General features: G+C 44.8%; 1 protein-coding gene across 1 annotated transcript in view; it reads right to left on the bottom strand.

The window, feature by feature from the left end:
• The window catches only part of DNER (delta/notch like EGF repeat containing), a 315,286-nt gene that overhangs the window by 84,048 nt on the left and 208,890 nt on the right, over positions 1-22,348 (bottom strand). Inside the window, exon 7 of the mRNA XM_032355065.1 lies at positions 5,067-5,180. Coding sequence (XP_032210956.1) covers positions 5,067-5,180 — 114 coding nt within the window. The remainder of the gene's footprint in view (positions 1-5,066; positions 5,181-22,348) is intronic.

Here is a 22,348-nt window from a genome sequence, read left to right on the forward strand (position 1 = left end):
TACACATTTAAATATCAATAGGCAGCGATGGTAAGTATATATAATTAGACGTCTTCAGAATTGTAATGCATTTAATCTAAAATTTAAGGATCTCAGAGTCCTAAACCAAACATAAAGACAATATCAGCACACAGAGTAAATAAAGTAGGCAAAAAATCAGCTTCTAATTGCTTCTCTGTGCTGTTGTCGTTCAATAAGGTACAGATACTGTCACACTCGTGACATTTTTACTTTTGTATCTTAGCACCTCCACCTATAATGTCCCTATAATCTGAAACGGCACTTTACAGATGGGGACCCAGTGAAAGTTAAGTAGAAATTCAGAGAAAAGACAGAACCTGTTGATGAAGGATAAAACTCTTAAGTGTGGGAAGAAAGCACACACCTTCAGAAGGAGTGCTTAAATGATCATGACTGCACACAACGTCCCGAGGGCCTGACTTTGAACTTTCCGAAAGAGGTTAAAAAGAAGGCGAAGAGTCAAAGAGACAGACACCCAGGAGGGACTCCAACCTCGGAGGACTTGGTCCAGATTGGAGGGAGAAGGATCCTTGAAGGAAACGGAATGCGGATGAAAGGGATGGAAAAGAGCCAACGTATGAGCACGCAGAGTTGAAAGAACTATCCAGAGGGAAAACCCAGTTTTAACAGCTTTCTGGACTGGAAGGAAACTGCTGTTAAAAGGATCTCGCTGGACTTACAAAAAAGGGAATTTATATATATATAATTTAAATATATATATATGAAAAAATTTTTTTTCTAGCTTTTCCCAGACTTGAGAATTTTTAGCAGGGTCATTTAGAAGTTTTAGAACCCAACAGACTTTTCATTTATTTTACTCATGACTCTGGTTACAAAGATCATCTTTTAAAATAAACAGGATGTGGTGGGGGTGGTCAGGACCTGGGTGGTTCAGCTGGTGAAGCGTCTGACTTCCGCTCAGGTCATGATCTCAGGGTCCTGGGACCCAGTCCCACATCGGGCTCCCTGCTCGGTGGGGAGTCTTCTTGAACCTCACTCTCTGCCCCTCTTGCTCAGGCTCTCTCTCTCTTAAATAAATAAAATCTTTAAAAATAAATAAACAGGATGGAACTTATTTTAAAGGATGTATTTAGAGACAGTATAAGACAGTGGATAAGAAGGCCAGAGCCAAGTTGCCTGGGTTTAAATTTCTAGCTATGTGATTGTAGGCTGGCTATTTAATCTCTTGTGCCTCGGTTTCCCAATCTGTTAAATGGAAATATTAACAGCATCTGCTTCATTGGATTGCTGTGAGGGTCAGATGAGCTGGGAGACATTGAGAGTGATATCTAAGTGATGACCTCTATAATTAGTTTAACACATTTTTATGAATCTCTTACTAACATAAAATATGGAGCTAAATGCTCCATAGGTAGGGTATTTCCCACCCTTACAAGATAACGTGGGGAAGCAGGGCAGACGGAATTAATGCATATGAAGAAGTAGATGAGGAAAGGGCACACAGCATACAATATTAGGAAATAATTAGCAGTTTTCTTAGGTGTGATCATTTTCCAGATGCTCAGTAATATATGAAGGAGAAGGTCCGGATCCTCAGAAAACACAAACCAATTTATTTGGGGATGAAGAGGCATGATGTCTGTCATTACTTTCTAATTGCTTTGCAAAGACCCAGACCATATACGTAAATGCATACATATAGAGCAGACATGACAAAATGTTCATCACTGGAGATAAAAAGAAAAAGAGGAAAGAAAGAAAGAGAAGAAGGCAGCAAGGGTCCAGTGCTGGCTCAGAATCCAGAACATTCTGTGCACTTGAGACACTTTCCAAACTTGTCTTCACAATGTGGCTGATATGAGAAGGATCCCAGAGACATAGGCTTTTTAAAGTAAAGTGCTCTATAAACATTCTTTTCTACGATCAGCACCCAAAGAGCAAGCCAGTGGGAGGGGCTGCTTTAGAAATGCCAGCCCAGCCTCCGCTCCCACTAAGAGGCTCTGAAACACGGCAATGCATCCCTCAGAACCATAATTAAAGCCCCTTTTTCCTGGTCCGTCTTCAGGGAAGGTAAACCTCTGAACAAAAGTCTTCATGCAAAGACTGCAGGGAAATCTGTCTCCATCCTTTTAATTCCAGATCATCACTTTTCCTCTAGGCTTTATCTAGATGCCATGGAGAGCTGACAGGCCACTGGATAAAAAAAGAAGGTTCCCTAGACAATCCCCCAATGCCCAGCTTTCAACTGACATCCGTGGGCTAATGTGTCTATTTGGACTTGGCCTAGACTTCTGCCCCAACCTTCGGACTCACATAGAACTGCCCAGGTAACATCTCTGCTTGGATGCCGCAAAGGCCCCTCAAACTCAACACATCCAAAATAGAACACCCCTCTTCCGCCTTTCCTTTTCTTCACGAATGGCACAACCAACCGTAGAGTGAGATGGCACAAACATGCCCTCTTCTCCCCTGCCCCCCCAACCCACCCAACTCGGACGCCCATCATTTGACCTCTCATGTTATACCCTTCCCTTTCCACCAGTCCACATCTACTCCCGGGACTTCTGCAACAACCCCCAAGCTTCTCTCCTTATTCCCACTCTTGTCCTTCTCCAATCTACATCTATCCACGGTTTAACAGTCACCGTTACTAGGAAAACGATCACGACGAAGCAGCTAACGTGGAGTAAGCCATAGCCAGGCACTGTGCCAAGGCCCTTACCTGCCTCATCTCCTTAATCCTCATTGTCCCTCTTGAGTGAGCAGCATCCCCAATGTACAGACCAGGAAACTGAGACCGACGGGCATGAGCTCAGTCAGCCACAAGAGGGGGCTGGTGAGTAAGTGGCTGAGTCAGACTCAGGATGAAAATGCAGTGCTCCGCCCAGGCCCACAGAGCCCCCTGAAGCCCTACACACCCCAGCCTCCCATCACCCACTTTCTTCCTCTTTGTCTTCCCTCATCAGTGATGCCATCAACTCCGCCCTCCTCCTCACTGTCCTCACTCAGGGTCTCTCCCCATGCGGGCAGCACTCCCAGCTCCCCAAGGCTGAGCAGCTTCCATTTGTACCTCTTCAAGGCCCCAGTCCTGCTGTCATTACCTACTAATCTGCGCAGCACGTGCCACGGGAGGGGCCGTCCCCACTTTACTAACCCTGATGTCCCAGCACCCAGCACGGTGCCTGATGCACAGGAAGTGTTCAGCCACCCTTATCCACTAGAAAAATGGAGAAAAAGTAAAATTCCTGGGTCCTACTTCGGGCCATCCCTTATTACAGACGTAATTTTTTTAAATACTCAGATTTTTTAAACTTTTTTAAAAAATTATTTGTTTTAGAGAGGAAGAAAGAAACAGAGGAGGAGGGAGAGAGAGAATCTCAAGCATGCTCTGGGCTGAGTGTGGAGCACGACACAGGGCTCGATCTCACAACCCTGAGTCGTGCTCCACACGGATTAAAGAGTCAGACACTTAATTGAGCCATCCAGGCACCCCACTGTTTTTTCTAAGTTATTACCTTTAGGAGCCTCTGCAGCTTCATTTTAACTTTCTGGTGGCAATCAAAACAATTAAAAATAAGCAATTTGGAGTTTTCAAAACTCTTTAAAAATCCTATTTGTACGCAGCATGGCCTGTGAAGTCCGCAGGATCACCATAGCCCACGTTTAGGAGGATCAGGGAGGAGGGTAATGATTTGCCATGGTAGATCAGCTCGTGACTCTGAAGCCCGTCCTTGACCACAAGCACAGCCCACAACCACCTAGGTAGCGACTGATGAACCCAGGGCTTGATGACATTGGGAACATCTGCAATGCCCTCTATCTGCAAGTGACATGGTGCTGCTTGCTCAGCCCTAGACTTCAAACGTTTCCAAATTTTCCCATTTGCTTCAGAGACTCAAGGGGAGGGTCAAAGGCCAGGCTCATCAAACACACTGAACTCCATCGTCATGGTAACCGTAGGTGGGCCACAGCCTCCAGCTCTTACCCCTGCGCAGGTGAGCAGAAGCTGGGGACAGGATTCACTTCTTTAGTTCGTGTCTTCAAAACATTAAAGAGTAGAAGGGGCTACAGATCGCAGGTGCTACTCCTGGGCACCCCGAGCCCTCAGGTCACCTGGGAGGTCAGTCCCTTTCAGCAACAGCCCGCTGGCCCCCTGCAGCCTCTCAGCTAGGGGCAGGAGAGGCTAATGTGACCGACAGAGATTTTCCTGATGCTCAGACTCTGCACTTAATCTTTGTACTTCATGTAGTTGTCAACGCCCCTTCTGTGGCTCAGGAGCTCACATGCTGTTTTAAGGGAAAAAACTCTCTAATAGTGGGTTATTCTTACAGTCTTAAAGTTTAAGGTAATGATTTCCATAACATCCCCACACAGAAATGAGAACTTCCTCCAAGACTAAAGTCATTCCTTGTAACTGGATAGCTATGATTATCTGTCTGCTCCTTCTGATCAAACCACTCTCAAAGCAAAACTTGGTTAAAGTAAAAGTAGCTCAAAAGATGGGGTTTTCCAGCTAAATTGAAGTTTCTAAGATGGTATGAAGTTGATTTACAAATAAAAGCAGGGGAACTTTATGTTGAAATATTTTTTTACGTGGGACGCCTGGGTGGCTCAGTCGGTTAAGCGTCTGCCTTTGGCTCAGGTCATGATCTCAGTGTACTGGGATGGAATCCTTCATTGGGCTCCCTGCTCAGTGGGGAGCCCACTTCTCCCTCTCCCTCTGCTTGCTCCCCCTTGCTTCTGCACGTGCATGCGTGCTCTCTCTCTCTCTGACAAATAAATAAATAAAAGTTGAAAAAAAAGAAATATTTTTTATGTGAACTGGTCTCAAAAATAAGTAAAATTTTGAAAATTTTAACATGTGAAATTTAGGAAAAAACATATTTATTCATTGTATTGCATTTATTGTTTTTCCATGTATAAATAAAAATCACAGAAATTCCTGGATTATGTCTAATATTCAAACATTTTGTAAATAAAATAAGAAGTTCTCTTGTATGGATTTTTCCAGAAATTTAAAGCTGATCAAAGTAGTTTATGATTTAAAATGAAAACAAAAGGGACTTCTAGGCAATAATATTTACCTTCTGGACACTGGCAGGTGAATCCACTGAGATTAGAAACACATGTCGCTCCATTTCTGCATGGGTCTAGGATACAATAATCAATCTTGGATTGGCAAAGCTCTCCAGTATAACCTGAGTAAAATAAGAAAGACATTTTATAAAATGTGTCATTTCAAGACCACAGTGAAGTGCCCCAGGAACTGATGGAGTCCACTGGTAACCACCCACCAAAAGCACAGTTTTGAGCTGAAGAATCCCCTGGCCCCTCCTTGATCTACTCTGGTTTCGCAACAAGAAACGATCATCACCGTTTAGAATTGCAGTTCAAAAATAATTTCTTTTACAAAAGTCTTTATTGCAAAGACTTTTCTTCAGCATTAGCTCTGCATTTTGTTTTGAAATACTAGTCAGAACCTTCAGAAATGGAGGGGTCCCAGGTTCTTCCTGACACAGGGCAAAACACAATCTACAATGTTCTGCTGCGCCTAGCCAAGGAGGCCACTTTCCTTAGGTCATCCCAACACCTATCTTTTAGGTAAAAAATGGGTATTTTTCCTAGCATATTTTCCTAGCATTAGGAAAAATGGTAGGTGTTAAAATTTTGTTAATGTACATTTTACAGCTGGAAGAACACTTCTGTGTTAATGTCATGCCCCATCCCCCCATTTTAAAGATAAAGAGATTGTTGGTGTGCTAGAACAAATCAGTAAGAGGAGAAGTGAGTTGGGGGAAATCAGAGAGGGAGACAAATCATGAGAGACTGTGGACTCTGAGAAACAAACTGAGGGTTTTGGAGGGGAGGGGAGTGGAGGGTTGGGTGAGGCCGGTGGTGGGTATTAAGGAGGGCATGTATTGTATGGAGCACTGGGTGTGACACATGAACAATGAATCTTAGAACACTGAAAAAAATAAAATAAAATAAAATAATAAAGATAAAGAGATTGGGGCACTTATAACGTTAAGCACATTAATGTATTATTCTTAATTTTATTTGAATCACATCAAATTCACTAAATTCTCTGTGAAGCAAGACTCCAGTGGTGATTTCATTGGATAGTAACATAACCACACATGTGTGGTGGGGAAATCAGGACTTCCACTGATCAGAACACAATCAAAATGCTTTTAAAAAAATTCTGAATACTTTATTAACTTTGAAAACAAAGCCCTCCAGAGAGGCAAGTCTGAAAGAATAATATGCCAACATGTTTCTCTGAAAGTGGAAAACGGTTATGCAGGAAAACCTGGAAAAAAATAAGATGTGAAGTGCAAAGAGGAGTTGCCCTTAGTTCTCCTATTTGAGTGACAGAACTCTTAGTAATTTGGAGATAATTCTTACCACAAATTTTTTTTAAAGATTTTATTTATTTATTTGTCAGAGAGAGAGAGAGAGAGAGATCACAAGTAGGCAGAGAGGCAGAGAGAGAGGGATGCAGGCCTCCTGCTGAGGAGAGAGCCCGATGCAGGACTCGATCCCAGGACTCTGGGATCATGACCTGAGCCAAAGGCAAGGGCTTAACCCACTGAGCCACCCAGGCGCCCCTCTTACCAGAAATTTTTATGCACAGGTATTTTCTACACAATTATTATACTGTAACATTTTATACCTTCCTAGGATGTAGATTAAGTACATAAAAACTCATCTCTCTGAATTATTAGTTTTCAAAGACTGTCATTAGCACTTGAATCTGAGATTTGCTAAAATAAATCAAAGATATTATAAGAGAGATGATTTGCTGGAGCTTCAATTACCTGCCAAACTAGAATCAACTACAGATTGTCAATGTGGAAGCATTTATTTGCAACCCAACTCTTCCTTCCATGCTTTAAAACAGTCCAGGAAATTCTAGCTAATTAGTGAGTATGATAAGATGAGTAAAATATTTGTATAAACTAAAAATCCAAACACCAAGATAAAATGCTACTTCAAAATTGCAGAACAGGGGCACCTGGGTGGCTCAGTGGATTAAAGCCTCCACTTTTGGCTCAGGTCATGATCCCAGGTCCTGGGATCAAGCCCTATATCGGGCTCTCTGCTCAGTAGGGAGCCTGCTTCCTCCTCTCTCTCTGCCTGCCTCTCTGCCTACTTGTGATCTCTGTCTGTCAAATAAATAAATAAAATCTTTAAAAAAAAATTGCAGAACAGAAGGGCACCTGGGTGGCTCAGTCGGTTGACCATCTGACTTGATTTCGGCTCAGGTCATGATATCAGAGATCAAACCCTACATCAGGCTCCGTGCCCTGCAGGGAGTCTGCTCGAGATTGTCTCTCCCTCTCTCTCTGCCTCTCCCCCAATCTGGCTCTCTAAAATAAATAGTTAAATTTTTATTTTTTAATTGCAGGACAGAATATCTTAATAGGATTATATTATGTTAATATGTCTTCAGATGGCAGCTCTAAACTCAGAATGAGTGAGAGCAAACTCTTTTTAAGAGTGCTACAGGGTGCTTGGTTTTAGTCCATTAAGTATCTGCCTTTTCAGCTCAGGTCATGATCCCAGGGTCCTAAGATCAAGTCCACACTGGGCTTCCTGCTCTGTGGAGAGCCTTGCCTCTCCCTCTGTCCCTCCTCCCACTTGTTCTCTCAATCTCTCTCTGTCAACTAAATAAGTAAAATCTTTTAAAGAAAAGAGTGTTACAAATAACTTTCTGACTAAATATAGTAGTATATGGTTTATAATAGAACACTTCCTTCTTTTTCTATACATTAACCCCTCTTCACTGCAAACTCTGAAATTAGTATCATAATCATGTCCATTTTACAAATGAGGAAACTGAGGACTAGAGATTTTCACAAAGCCACACAGGGAGTCAAACTCCTGAGCCCAGACACGTCGATGGATCATCATGCCTGAGGCAACATGCATCACATCCTCAACAAACATGTGTTTAACATGAAGGGGAAATAACAGAAAATGTCGATATAGACAGACACAGAGGCAAATGTAAAGTAAACACCACGGTTATTCTTGGGTTTACCATGTATTGTGTGTGTGTGTGTGTGTGTGTGTGTGTGTGTGTGTGAACAATTACAAATGATGGCTTCCTAGAGGCAGGTGTGCTCACAAGACACAGAGTCATGAATCCTGCCCTCAGGAAAAAATTAAAACTGTGACCACAGAATCACACAAAAGCATGAAAAATAGCCAGAAGCCAAATTAGGTATCATCTGTAAGGGGTGTATGTGTCTCTACCAGACAGAAGAACATGACCAGAATTCAGGATTCTGTGAGCTCCCAAGTTCTTGAGAGAAAATACAAACAAATCCCTGTATTTTGAACTTTTGACTTGAGAATTTTAAACGTACTTAAACATAGAAAGACTACTATATAACCCTCACTTATCTACCACCTAACTTCAACAATTATTAACATTCTGTCCATTTAATTTCATCTAGTTCCCTCATATTTTTATACTTTCCCCGCTGGGGCATCTCCAAGCAAATTTCATTTTACCTGTCAAGCCATCAACACGGAGCTGGTTTTTTATTTTTTGGGGTTTTTTTTGTTTGTTAAAGAACATTTTTAATGGCCTCTTTAATGCTTGGTCCCATTTATAAATTTAATTAAGCACTTCAAATGATATTTAGTAATTTCAACAATTTCTTTTTAAGAGTCACTGTTGTCAAATAACACAAAAATCTTCCCATGCATTTAATTCACTACTATCTAATAGAGCTAATAAATTAAAACTATAAGCAAGGTGAACCTTAAGTGCTGTTAAGTGCTCCAATATTTACATATGCAAGTTTAGTAAAATTTCAACCCCAGAGGCCAATCCACACTTATAGTGTGTGGGGTGTTTGGGATTGTCATAAATGGTTTGGGGGGTCCCACTGGTCCTTAGTGGTGGAGAGTCTAAAGTCTTCACTCCCTGAGATGATTCAGTACCAGACAGTTTTGTTAGTCAAACGCCAGCAGTGGGCTCCAACAAGGAACCCAGGTCGGAGACCAGTCACTATATCATTGTTTTTGGTTCGTGAGCTTTAAGTGTTCTATTAAATATTTTTTTAAATATGGAAAACATGGAAATACAAAGAAAAAGACTGTGTGTAACTAACTAGACCTTTAACACATGTGTATTTTAATGCCTCTGGGTCCAGTATAAATGAAAATGAAAAGCAACAAAGGAGTGAGGCAGGAACAGGAGAGGGAGGCAAGGCCGAGATTACAGGATTACAAGCATCCTTAGCAGTAGGTCACCAGTTGGCCGGCTATAGGCAATAACCAGCCCATGGGTCTGCTGGGCTGTAAATCAGGACCTCACACTTGTCCACACCTGGCCAGGTATTACTGTGGCCTCAAGGCTGGTGCTAGTTGGAAGGTCCAAGGGTACCATGATTGACTGCATTGATCCTACAGGGCAACTGAAGCCAGAGCTGGGAAAGGACAGGCAGAGGACAGGGAACAATGAATGTCCTATAAATGGTTTAAGGGAACCTTAAACACCACTGAGTCATTTCTTAGACCCTCAGAGAGCAGAAATTTACCTACAGTTGTCAGACAAATCCCTCATATTAATCTCTATATAACACTCTGAACTGCATATCTAAGGCATACACAAATGACTTTTCCTGTGTCTGTGTTTTTCTTTGATACCACAACTGAGGTGTCAAAACTAACTGAGTAAATGGTAGGAAATTTAAATTTTATAAAACCATTAAGGCTTTGCCTGGGTTCTCTCTTCTCTATGGAGAATTTGCTCTAACACACACACACACACACACACAAAATGGATATTTCAGGACTTAAAGATCGATGCCTTAAGTTCCCAGGGGGAATGTTGTCAAGGCACGAAGAAAAGCCTATGTAAAGGCCCAGAACTATGTGGGAAAGGCATGAATGCCAGTTAGACTTTCCTAAAAGTCCACAACAGAGACAAACCTCCTCAGGTCCCTGAAAGACAAAAGTTTGTACTAAACTACCAAGGCAAGAATCAGCAACTGTCTTCATTTCTTTCCCGGGAACTAGGGACACAGCTCCTTCTTAGCCAAATCCTAAGCATTCACGGATCCCCTTCCAAATTAGTGTCACAACTGAGGGAGGCTTCCACCTTGTCTGGTTCCCGGCATCGCTGCCCCTCATCAGGACTTAAGCCAGGCTTCCCTCAGCCCGCCTCCTCAACCCTACTCCTGCTTCCCTCCAACCCATCCCACAATCCACCGGGGAGCAGCCAGAGAGAGCTTTTTAAGCCATAACTTAGATCCTATTGCTCTTGTACTTAAAGACCCGCGGGCTTTATAAAGGGCGTGGCCCAAAACCGGAACACTTGATTCCAGGGCTTAAAGGCACCACGTGATCTGGCCCTGCCCCCTGCAGCCCCACCTGCTCTTCCCATCCACCATTGCCCTGCAAGCCGCCCGGGGCGGGGGCCTTCTGCACCTCAATCACCAAGCTCCTTCTCACAGTCTTAGCTGGTGTCTTCATGCTGTGGCCTCAGGACCACACGAAGACGGGAGAGGGATACGGTGCACCAGAGCAGTTGTGGTCCTGCCCTCGGAAGAAAAGCGTGGCACGAACTTGAAACTGTCATGTAATGAGAAGCTCCGGAAGAAAATTAGCAACAAATTGAGCGAGGAGAGGGGGGCCCACAGGAGATGCCATGCGCTTTCATCTGCAAAAGCAGGAAGTGAAGGTGGGAGAGTTAAAACTGACCTACAGGAAGGAGCAGACTATGCACTAAAGTCTCCTGCCCTCGGCAGGGAGACCTGAACTCCAGCTACGCGGGGAGGGAAGTCTGCTACAAACTCAAGGGGGATGACAAATGAAATCAAAACAGGGCGCCTAGGTGGCTCAGCCAGGTAAGCGCCCGCCTTCAGCTCAGGTCCTGATCTCAGGGTCCTGGGATCGAGCTCTGCATCAGACTCCCTGCTCAGTGGGGAGTTTGCTTTTTTCTCTCCCTCTGCCCCTCCCTGCCCTGCTCCTGTCCCCCTCCAAATAAACAAATACAATCTTTTAAAAATAAATAAAAATAAAAACAGGCTATGTTGTCTGTTGAACCCCGATGATTGTGCTCTGTGAAATCAACCCCATTTGGAGAATACAGGCTGCCGTTTAGTGCCGCTGGAGGCAATAAAGGCGGAGGGTGGCCCTAGAGTGTTCCTGACCGACCTGAGAATTGCCCTGGATGCCCAGGCGTGGGGAGACAGCCAACAATCTCATTACCAGAAACAACTTTGGTCCCCTGAGTGCAAGCTCTAATTCATCTGGGTCAGGAACTGCAATGAGCCGAGGCTCATGCAGCTCCACCCTTCATGGTCTGAGTCTTCTAGCCCAGAAAGAGGTAGAGCCACAAACACAGATGGTGATGATGTCAGAGATCCAGCCCTGTTGTCAGCCCTCAGTGTTTGATTTGGCTAATCTGCGTGTACGGGTGTGCAGAGAACATGCCATGACTAGGACCCTGGGATGCGTAAAAGAGGCTCTCAGACTTCCTGATTCCAATTACAACATTCAGCTGAATAACTGAATAACCGATTTTTGATGGGTGAATTTAATTGAAAGATCAGGGTAAGCCAATCAATACACGTATAGATGTTTCAGGGAGCTTGAGAATCACTATAATTTATGTTTACTTAATTCTTGCAAGGGAACAAACACAAAAGATAATTTCAGATAGTCTTCCCTGTGCCTGAAAGCCACTCTAGACCATCAAAAACTGGGAGTCCTGGGTGGCTCAATGGGTTAAAGCCTCTGCCTTCGGCTCAGGTCATGATCCCAGGGTCCTGGGATTGAGCCCCACGTCGGGTTCCCTGCTCAGCGGGAAGCCTGCTTCCTTCTCTCTCTTTGCCTGCCTTTCTGCCTACTTGTGATCTCTGCTTGTCAAATAAATAATAAAATCTTTAAAAAAACAAACAAACTGGGAGTCCCGGCATCACCTTGCATGGTATGTTCCCTCTGACACTATGCCCTTCCATGGCCGCCCCTCCCATCAGTTGGGTCTCTGCCCAGAAATCACCTGCTCAGACCTCAGGACTCAAGTCCTTCTTTCCTCTTCATCTAGTGCTTACCTCTGCTTGACATAGACTTGTTACCTCTCCACTAGAAGGTGAGCCATGGGAACAGGACTTTGTCCTAGAGTCTCCTGTGTCCCCCCACAGTTCCTTCAGGCTCCCGTACATTATAGTTATTACCTGAAATGCTTTCCTTGCTTGGTTTCCCTTTGAGAACAAATTCCCTAGGAATCGGGACTTTGTCCTATTAATCTCTGAATCCCCAACACTTAAACATTTCCTAACACAAAAGAATCAACTTGCTTAAAGCTTTTTACCTCAAATCAACTATACCTTGCAAGTTAATGTTAGCCTTTCCTTGTGTAATAATACCAGAACAGCTTGGGCAAAACATGCTGGTTACTTTTTTCCCTAATGCACATTGAAATAAATACATAGCTATTAAAATAAACATGTATTCTCACAAAAATGTGCTATCTAAAATCACTTTGTAGGGTAGCTCTATTTCTAACCTCTTGAAGAACCCCCATGCTGTTTTCCAGAGTGGCTGCACTAGCTTACATTCCCACCAACAGAGTAAGAGGGCTCCCCTTTCTCCACATCCTCGCCATCCTCTGTTGTTTGATGTCTCGTTAATTTTTGCCATTCTAACCAGTATGAGGTGGTATCTTGTTGTGGTTTTGATCTGTATTTCCCTGATGGCTAGTGATATTGAACATTGTTTCACATGTCTGTTGGCCATTTGTATGTCTTCTTTGGAGAAATGTCTGTTCATGTCTTCTGCCCATTTCTGGACTGGATTATTTGTTTTTTGGGTGTTGAGTTTGAAAAAGTGCTAAGGAGGGTACGTCTTGTGATTAGCACTGGGTGTTACAGGCAACTAATGAATCGTCGAACACTACATCAAAAACTAATGATGTACAATTTATTGGCTAATGGAATATAATTAAAATTATTTTTTGGGCGCCTGGGTGGCTCAGTGGGTTAAGCCGCTGCCTTCGGCTCAGGTCATGATCTCAGGGTCCTGGGATCGAGTCCCGCATCGGGCTCTCTGCTCGGCAGGGAGCCTGCTTCCCTCTCTCTCTCTCTCTGCCTGCCTCTCCATCTACTTGTGATTTCTCTCTGTCAAATAAATAAATAAAATCTTTAAAAAAAAAAAATTATTTTTTAATTTAAATAAATAAATAAATAAATAAAATCACCTTGCGTTCTACAATGAGTACTTCCGATTTTGGAGATAGCACAATGGAACAATGGCTCTGCTAAAGTGCCCTTCCCCCTGCCCCACTGTTGGCCAGACTGGGATGGATGGAAAGTTACAGCGATCCTCTTCTGAACTTCAGTCTTGCTTCTCCAGGAAATGTTCAGCGCCTTCAACAGGTGCCTGTGACACGGCAAATCAACAGACCTAAAACAGGTTTCTTGCCCCTGCCACAGCCCCTGGCAGGATTTAATCCCCTACATCAGTGGTTCTCCACCAGGGTGAGTCTCCCATCACATTTGATAATGTCTGGAGACATTGTCCATTGTCACATCTATGGAACTACTGACATCCTACAACACACGGGATAGTCCCCTACAACAAAGTATGATCCAGCCCTAATTATTCGTCTTGCCAGGGGTGAGAAACCCTGGTTTAAGTCAATGAGACCTTGGTCTTTGAGACCAAAATCACTTGTTTTCATCCCAACGCCTCTTATCTTCCCTTAAACAGAATCCAATCCTTTCAAAGCAGGGAAACAGAACCTTCAGCACGTTTTTAAAAGATCAGAATTGTGGGGCACCTGGGTGGCTCAGTGGATTAAAGCCTCTGCCTTCAGCTCGGGTCATGATCCCAGGGTCCTGGGATGGAGCCCCACATCGGGCTCTTTGCTGGGTGGGTACTGCTTCCCTTCCTCTCTCTCTGCCTGCCTCTCTACCTACTTGTGATTTCTGTCTGTCAAATAAATAAATAAAATCTTTAAAAAAATCAGAATCGCTAGGAATATTTATAACCTCTAACGAGTTCAAGACCATTTTAAAATAAACTACTTGAGTCCGAAAGCTTCATTACTGAGGAATGAATAATTGTGACATTCAATGAATAAATAAAATAATTGGTTCATGAACAGGCGATTACCGGAAATACTGATCTCTCCTTTTAGGGAACCACAGAAGTTTTACTGTCTCTTTGGAGAACATTCTACTTCAACAAAGCAGATAGAAGAAAGTTATGCCTTGGGATATGTAATAAGGATGCCTTTCAAGGACATATGGGACGATTGGCAAAGCTCTAAACTCTAAATGGAAGCTTAGTGCTTTTAAGGCACCTAACCGTGAGAAATGATGTCGGGTGAAATCAACTGCGTGTACGAGTGAAGGCTGGCAGATGGCAAAGACGACCAGGCACCTTTAAGGAAACACATTGAACCCGATAATCCATTCAGTGGATGCATTCCCAGATCACATTTGGTCTAATGTACACTTGGAGCATTTAATTTTATACTATTTCGTATTTAAGTAGAAAATATAATTTAAAATTTATTGGTGTACAGAGAAAAAATGGTTAAGTTTTCCTGTGAATATCCAGATGGTTTGGAAAAAAACACATCCTGCCAGTGTCTTTTGATTGCCAGCAACATAACCCAAACTCTGCACCCCTCAGCACCCCCAAATCACAGTCTATCTGACTGTACTCTTGAAATGAAGGAAAGCCTTCTAGAGTTCACTGATAGATTACAAGGAAGCATCGTTGGCCAAATGAATCAGGCTATTTAAAAAACAAGGCAATCAATCAGGTGTTTTTCTAAACCTCCTCCCTCCCCCTGCAACTGTTTTTGAACATGATGTTTACTTCATGATCCCTCTGCTGAAATAAAAATATACCTCTGTGTGGCTCTGACTCCCTGAGATAGAATCTAATTGTTTCTTTGGAGAGCTGTCCTGAAAGCTTCCAAGGTGGGAATGGTGGTGGGAACTATTTTTATCATCCCTGGTCTTTTAATAGCCCAGCTGTGCAGCAAGGCAAAGCTGTTAGATTTGTACTGAAAGCCTAATGCTGCAGGGAGAACCCACCAGCCTCAGCTCCTGTCCTGGGGGGATCAGAGCAGCTGGGCTGGGACTTCAGCCCCTGCGGCAGAGAGGGAGTGCCTAATATTAGCACACTGAAGCAGGAAATAAATAGCAGGAATCTGTGGGCCATCTAGACATTCAATCTGGGAGGCATCCAATTTCAAAGTCAGAAGGCAGGAATTATTTAACAGGAAAAAAGTAAGATCTGCTGGCAGGGGAAAAACAAACACACCCGAACAAATGCAAACATGATTTAAAAACCAAAGGCAAAGAAAGGAAGACAGAGGAGGCCCATCTGTGAAAGGCAATCAATAAAATATAATTAAAATTGGAATGTGCAATAGGAAAACATGGAAGGATGTGGACATTCTGCAAAATTAAGAAAATTCATCTCAAGGTGAGAAAGTAACCACATCTAATAAGCACATAGGCCAGAGGCACAGTGGAAAGGAGAGTCAGAAGTCCGGGAGGGCAATAAAAGATCTGCTGAATAGCACATCAAAGGACTGACTTTGACCTTCACGTCCTCCCTGGGTGAAATATGGAGAATTGACAATACCCGACCTCCAGGACAATTGTCATGACCCAGTGAGACCCTCCCCAAGAAGCAGGAGCCATTTCTATCAATTGCATAGTCTTGCATCATGCCTGGTACATCGCAGATGGTTCAATATTTTTGAATGAATGGAAAATTTAAGGATTTTAACTCTGCCAAGCCATATGCCAATATTTTTGGATCTCTTGGTTTTTACCAGGCAGCTTAGATCAGCAGTGCTCCAAGTGTGGTCCATGCACCAGCATCATCCCAGACCTGCAGAGTCAAAGACCCCTGGGAGGGGGTGGGGAGGGGTACAGGCTGCAATCTGAGTTTTCAGAAGGCTTCCAGGTGATTCTGACACAAGGTACATGCTAAAGGCTGAGAACTACTGATCTGGAAAACTAACAGCAGCTTTTTAAAATATCAAATGTTAATATTATTCATGTAAGAGTTGTACATATGACACAGATTACAAAAGAAGAAGATCAAAAAGTGAAAGTCAAATATTCTCTTAAAAAGCCTTTCCCAAGTATACTGTTGCCATGGGTTTTTTTTTTTTTTCTTTTTGTGATTGGGAGCCCCCAGGCTGAATGACTGTGCCTGTCACTGCGTTGTTTCTGGATCGGCTTTCCTAGTATTTAAGAGCAGGTGTTGCTGATTTTTCCCCCCAGCCCCTAGCATAGAGCCAGGGACTGGAGGCTCTCATTATAAAGTAATTAATGACTATGTAAGCACCATGCATGGCTATTTCTAAAATAATCTCTTTCATTCCATTTTCCTAGAACCCAAATAAGAAATCATGAGCTTGATATAGGCCAAGCTACGTGTGACACCAATAGGTCCTAATCTGGTGATTACAAAGTGGGAGATATTTCTCAAAAGTTCCTTTCTTTAAGGGCACCAGGGTAGCTTAGTCATTAAGCATCTGCAGGTCATGATCCTGGGGTCCTGGATCAAGTCCCAGGTCTGGCTCCCCAGTCAGCGGGGGGTCTCCTTCTCCCTCTCTCCCCCATCAGACTCATGCTCACACTTTCTCTCTCTCTCTCTCTAATAAATAAAACAATCTTAAAAAAAAAAAAAAAGTTCCTTCCTTTAAATATGTTCTGACGACCCCCCCAAGAGAAACTGAAACAAAAAGGGAGAAAACATTAAATTCAGAATTTATTCCATGAGACCAACAAGTTAAGGGACTGACTTAAAGACATTTATCAATTAAATTCTAGGTTTGTATAATAAGCCAAACTATAGAGAAGGTATTCCTTCCTCAAGAAAGCATTTTGTGTGAGTGAAAAATTCACGGTCAGAGGGACTAAAAGATACTTAGATGCAGCCCCTGTCTGCAGGGAGCTCCCACTCCGGAAAAGGAGCGAAGACGCGTTCCTAGGAAACAAACACACGGGGTGGGCTAAAGCAGGGACACAGTGCCAAATCAGACCCATTCAGATGCACTGGCTAGGGGTAGGGGACGAAGACGGGGCTGGGGTTTCCAATCCACACACTGAGGAGCTGGGGTTCCCAATGGGGCATCTTTGAAGGTTTCTGAACAGAAGGCAGACGTGGGGAAGGGGTGTCGCAGGCTGGTCACCTCCTGTCCTCATTCTCTTCAATCTGGGGGGAGAGCTTAACTCTCCTCCCTTCTTCTTCAGCATAGGTGCTGTGGTGGAGACAAAAAGGGGGGATTCCAGAGGGACATGGGGGGCATGGGCACAGTGTCTAGGGAGAGAATGAGAATGGCAGTGCCCGTCCCTCCCAACTCTTACTAGCATTTGCAGGTTGCAAAAGGTGTCCTTTGTGAATCCCCCATTCTGGGCCTCTGTGTGTGTGTGTGTGTGTGTGTGTGTGTGTGTGTGTGTGTGTGTTTGTACTGTATGTGCATGTGGGTATGTTCTCTTTAACTCCTACAAGGCCGAGACTTGTTCCATTTCACAGGTGGAAGAACTTGGGGCTCAAGGGAACAAGGTAGCGTCAGTGAGCAGCTCAGCTTGGAATCAAACCCAGGACCATAGATCCAACCCCCACATTTCTTTACTTCTCGTGTATGTTTTATTTCCTTTTCATGAGGCTTGTTTGAAAGCACTGAGATCCAGCGCACCTGGGTGGCTCAGTGGGGTAAAGCCTCTGCCTTCAGGTCGGGTCATGATCCCAGGGTCCTGGGATGGAGCCCCACATCAGGCTCTCTGCTCAGCAGGGAGCCCGCTTCCCTCTCTCTCTGCCTGCCTCTCTGCCTACTTGTGATCTCTGTCTGTCAAATAAATAAATAAAATCTTTAAAAAAAGAAAAAAGAAAGAAAGAAAGGAAGGAAACACTGAGAGCCACGCAAGGCTAGCCCTGAGGCAGGAAGGGTGGGCAGGGTGTAGGTCTTAGCAGAATGGAAAAGATGCTTTGAGGGTCCCACGGGATCCACGCTGGTTCACCAGACAGGGACAGTGCAGAGGAGCTAAGGCCAAACCACCTGCAGGGGAAGCAGTGGCTGCGCAACGCGTAGGGCCTCCATTCCTGGCTTATATGCACAGTAACAGCAGCGGGCATTTGGGCCAGTCACGTTTCTGAAACCTCAGCCTCAAGGCGTCATTGCCCTGACGTCCCAGGGAGAATGAGGAGTGGGGGAGCAGGCTGGGCACTCGGGCCTTCTGACCTCTCAGCCCTGCTCAGCATCGCCAGCCTGGGGCTTCTGGAATGCAGCGCCACCGCTGGAAGCGAGGAGGACCATGGAGAGGGTGGGCAGGCTTATCACAGTCACTCCAGCAGCAGGTGACAACAGCCCAGACTGGGGACCGGCGGGGGCACGGGGGAGAGCTGGGGCACATGGGAAATCACCCTCAAGAGAGCAAACCTGGGGACCGTCCAGAGATAAATAAGACGAGGGAGTGGGTCGTGAGGCCTGAGCTCCCAGCCTGAGCATCAAGGGTGGTGATAGGAAGGCGGATAGAAACCAGAAGCCTCGAAAGAAGTCAGGCTTGAATGTATGTGTGGGACCCCGTTGGGTCTGAGGAGGGGCTGAGGCATTAGCAGGGCATCAGGGCCAAGTCCATGAAGGTGCTGGAACTGAGGTGACAGGAGGGAAGCAAGGATCTGAAACCCAGACACTGAGAGGTGACAGCTCAGCACGAGTGACTGCTGTCAAGGCAGAGGGAGGCAGCAGGACAAGGTAAACAAGGAGGAGTTCCTGAGAGAGAGGAGGGACAGCAAAGAGGGGAGGAGGGCCGGGCTAGCCTCAGGAGAGCAGACAACATGCAGTGTTCTGTAAGCCAGGTGGGAAGAGCTTCGAAGAGACAAGGACAAAGAAAGAGACTTGGAAATTGGTGGGAAGGACACCACCAGTGACCTCGGAGAAGTTCCACGATACACAGAGAAGGGAAGTGTAAGTAAATGGGTAGGAAATCCCAGTCTGGAGCAAAACCAGTGTGTGGCAGTGATGAGAAGACGAGGGAGGAGGACGGGGGCAGGCCAGAGGGAGGGGGAGGAGGAGACCCCCGTACGGAGGCAGCAGCAAGGACTTACTAAATTATTGCTTGTTGGGGACTTGATTTAAGATGAGACCTTGGAGGGGCGCCTGGGTGGCTCAGTGGGTTAAGCCGCTGCCTTCCGCTCAGGTCATGATCTCAGGGTCCTGGGATCGAGCCCCGCATCGGGCTCTCTGCTCAGTGGGGAGCCTGCTTCCCCGCCTCTCTCTCTGCCTGACTCTCAGCCTACTTGTGGTCTCTGTCTGTCAAATAAAGAAATAAAATCTTAAAAAAAAATTAAAAAAAGACAAGACCTTGGAATTCCTGCCAATGAGAAGCCAGGGATGAAGGGGGAAGTCGGAGGACCCCAGAGAGACCGAGGAAGACAGGAGAGGCTGGAAGCATGCGGCCGTGGGGGAGGAGAGAAGGGCGGGCATACCCAGGGCGGGGTTCACAGACGTGCTGTCCACAGCAGCCCAAAGGTGGGAACAATCCAATTGTGCCTCAGTGGACAAACAAATAAACAAGATGGTGTCTCCACACAATGGGATGTTACTCAGCCATAAAAAGCCACAAAGCCCTGGTGACGCACTACAACATGGAAGAACCTTGAAAATGTGATGCCAAGTGAAAAAAGCCAGACACAAAAGGCCACATATTGAATAATTCACCTTATGTGAAATGTCTGAATAGGGCCTTCCACTCTGAACTTCTGAACTAAGCCACTAGCCAAAAAAACACATTCACCTGCTCACACGTGGACTTCCTGAGGTGAGTAAGGCTGGGCGTGAGCAGGGACAGCCTAGCCTACTCAGGATGTGTCCCCAGGAGGAGGTGACTCCAGGAGGAGGTGACCCGCTGCTAACTCACTGTTCAGAGGGATCTGGACACATACCTGAGCAACACTCAGTGTTTAAGGGTAGAGCTGGGACGGAAACACACGCTGCGCTCTCTGTGCCTCAGAAATGACAAATTTGGGTTTTTGTTTTGTTTTTTTATAATCGGCTGAAATCACCAATAAGTTGGAACAGTGAAGTGCTCTGAAGGTGAAAAATGCTTTGCTTGATGCTAATAACATTTTGGCAGTGACAGTTTTGAAGATTTATCACAGCTCTTTTCAGAAAAAGTAATAGCTCCTTTGAGGAAAAACTATATTCTCAACATTAGAAGGCTTTTATAAACTGAATCCTGATTAAAGAAACTACATTTCAATGTAATCATGTATTCTGTGTCTATGACTGTGGGAGGCCCGGGGCTGGGCACTGACAGGGGCAGAGAAGTAAAAAGGAGTAGAATGTAACAGTTGCTGCCCTCAACCAGCCAAGTGTGATGTGGGAGGTAAAAACACACAATGTGTGCTACAGGGAGGAGCCCAGAGAGGAGAGGCGAGGGCTGTGAGTCCCTACTACACATCTGTGCACCTTGTTAAAATTTCTTCTCCCTCTGCTCATTCTTTCATTAGTCAGCAGACATTTACTGAGCACCTACTATGTGCCAGGCACTGGGCTAGATACTGGAGATGGGTGAGAAACAGACCAGGCGCTTGGTTCTCACATGACATTCCTAACTCACGATGAGGGTTGCTGTAATCTTGCAGAAGCAAAGAAGCAGGCCCAGAGAGGTTGTGTAACTCACTCAAGGAGCTGGACTAGAAAACAAGAAGGACATAGCAGCGTGAAAACTGCTGGTTCTAGAGGCTGTGGTCAAGTGGGGACAGGCAGTGTCTACACCACAGGGCAGATGGGTCAGGGTCTAGACCACGAGGCTGACTCTAGCACCTGGGGACTCACGAAACCTCAGGCAACAAAGCAGAGTGTCCAGGAAGCTTTTTCTGGACCAAACAGTATGACGCTGGAGCTGGATGGGAAACAAACAGGGGAAACAGCCCATGTTCAAGGTCTAGTTGGTTGGGATTGAGATCTGGGCGTTCTGTCTCCAGAACCTGTGCTCTTAAATACTATGCTGTAATTTTAAAAATAAGAGACCCTTCTGACTCTGTCCCTCATATTAGTTTGCCACTAAACTTGTCTTTATTAAGTCTCACGGGTGGCCCCAACCTGTTCACCTCATCACGCCCAACCAGTGTCACTGGGGAGTTCACAGCTTCTTGTCACCTGAAAACTAAGTGGTTACAACGATTTCAAATACGATGCTATCCTTCAGAGTGTCTGCAACTTCTAGCACCTTCAGAGTGTCTGCAACTTCTAGCACCTTGCTTCTGTCCCTGCATGTGGTCTCTTAGAGAGGTCTCAGAGCTTCCAGTGTCATGCATATCCTTCCTCAGACTACGATATGACAGGAAATAACCTTTTCTTGGGAGCCACTGAGGTTTGGTGATGGACATATTATTCCAGTACAGTCAAGTGTTACCCTAAATATTCTTGGCCAAGCATATACTGACTGCAGTGAGCAGCTTATTGAGAGGCGGAGCTAGAAGCTAGAAGGGGGTGGGGCTTGTCCCACAGGGAATGAGAATGGAGAAGGTAGAGCCCTGCTTAAGAGAACAGCTGGGCAAAGTCCAAAACTAGATGAGCAAAGAGCGAGGGCACCAGGGTAACCTTTCTTATATCTCTTCTAGCTCAGAATTGGGATCTGTTCTAGAACATGAAGATGAATGGAGGCCATGGGGAAGGGAAGGCACAGACCCAGCTCTGTGAAAGGCAAGGAAGGAAAGCTGCTGGGAGTCGGGGAGACCCTGACAGAGGCTGGATGGTGGAGAGACCCCAGCCCAGGCAAGGCCACCTCAGGAAACAGAAGGCAAGTACTGCAGGTTCAAGGACAGCAGGAGACACTGAGGAAAACTGTGGTTCTATGACTGCTTTACACTTTTATGAAATGAGAAAGGACTCCTGGATAGATGGATTTTCTCACAAGTGGCGAACTCCAAGCAAACCACATGCTGTTCAAGTACCTCAGGGAACTATGTGATCAAATGTCAGTGCAGATTATGTATATTATTTTTTAAAGTTGTTTAAACTGTGACCAATGCACAAAGGTATCTATACCTTGTTTCTAAAGATTGGAAGTTTTAAATGTGTGATATTCAGGATATAGGACAACCATTAGAAATAGCTTATTAGAACCATAATTTGCTATTATTTACAAATGTGGTATTATCAGATAGCTTTGTTCTTGTAATAGAAGAAATAAAAGATGATCATTTTGTAAATCAAGATCAATTTGCCTGCTGTCTCCTGGGTTCCTGATGAGTTTACTGGCAATCACCAAACCATCTCTGAGTCTGTCTAAGTAGAATTATCAAAATTCATATTCTTGCAATACAACTCCCTGGCCCTGATGCCAACTGAGAGTCAAAG

Source organism: Mustela erminea, chromosome 8 (assembly GCF_009829155.1).
Source record: "Mustela erminea isolate mMusErm1 chromosome 8, mMusErm1.Pri, whole genome shotgun sequence".
NCBI classification, from domain to species: domain Eukaryota; kingdom Metazoa; phylum Chordata; class Mammalia; order Carnivora; family Mustelidae; genus Mustela; species Mustela erminea.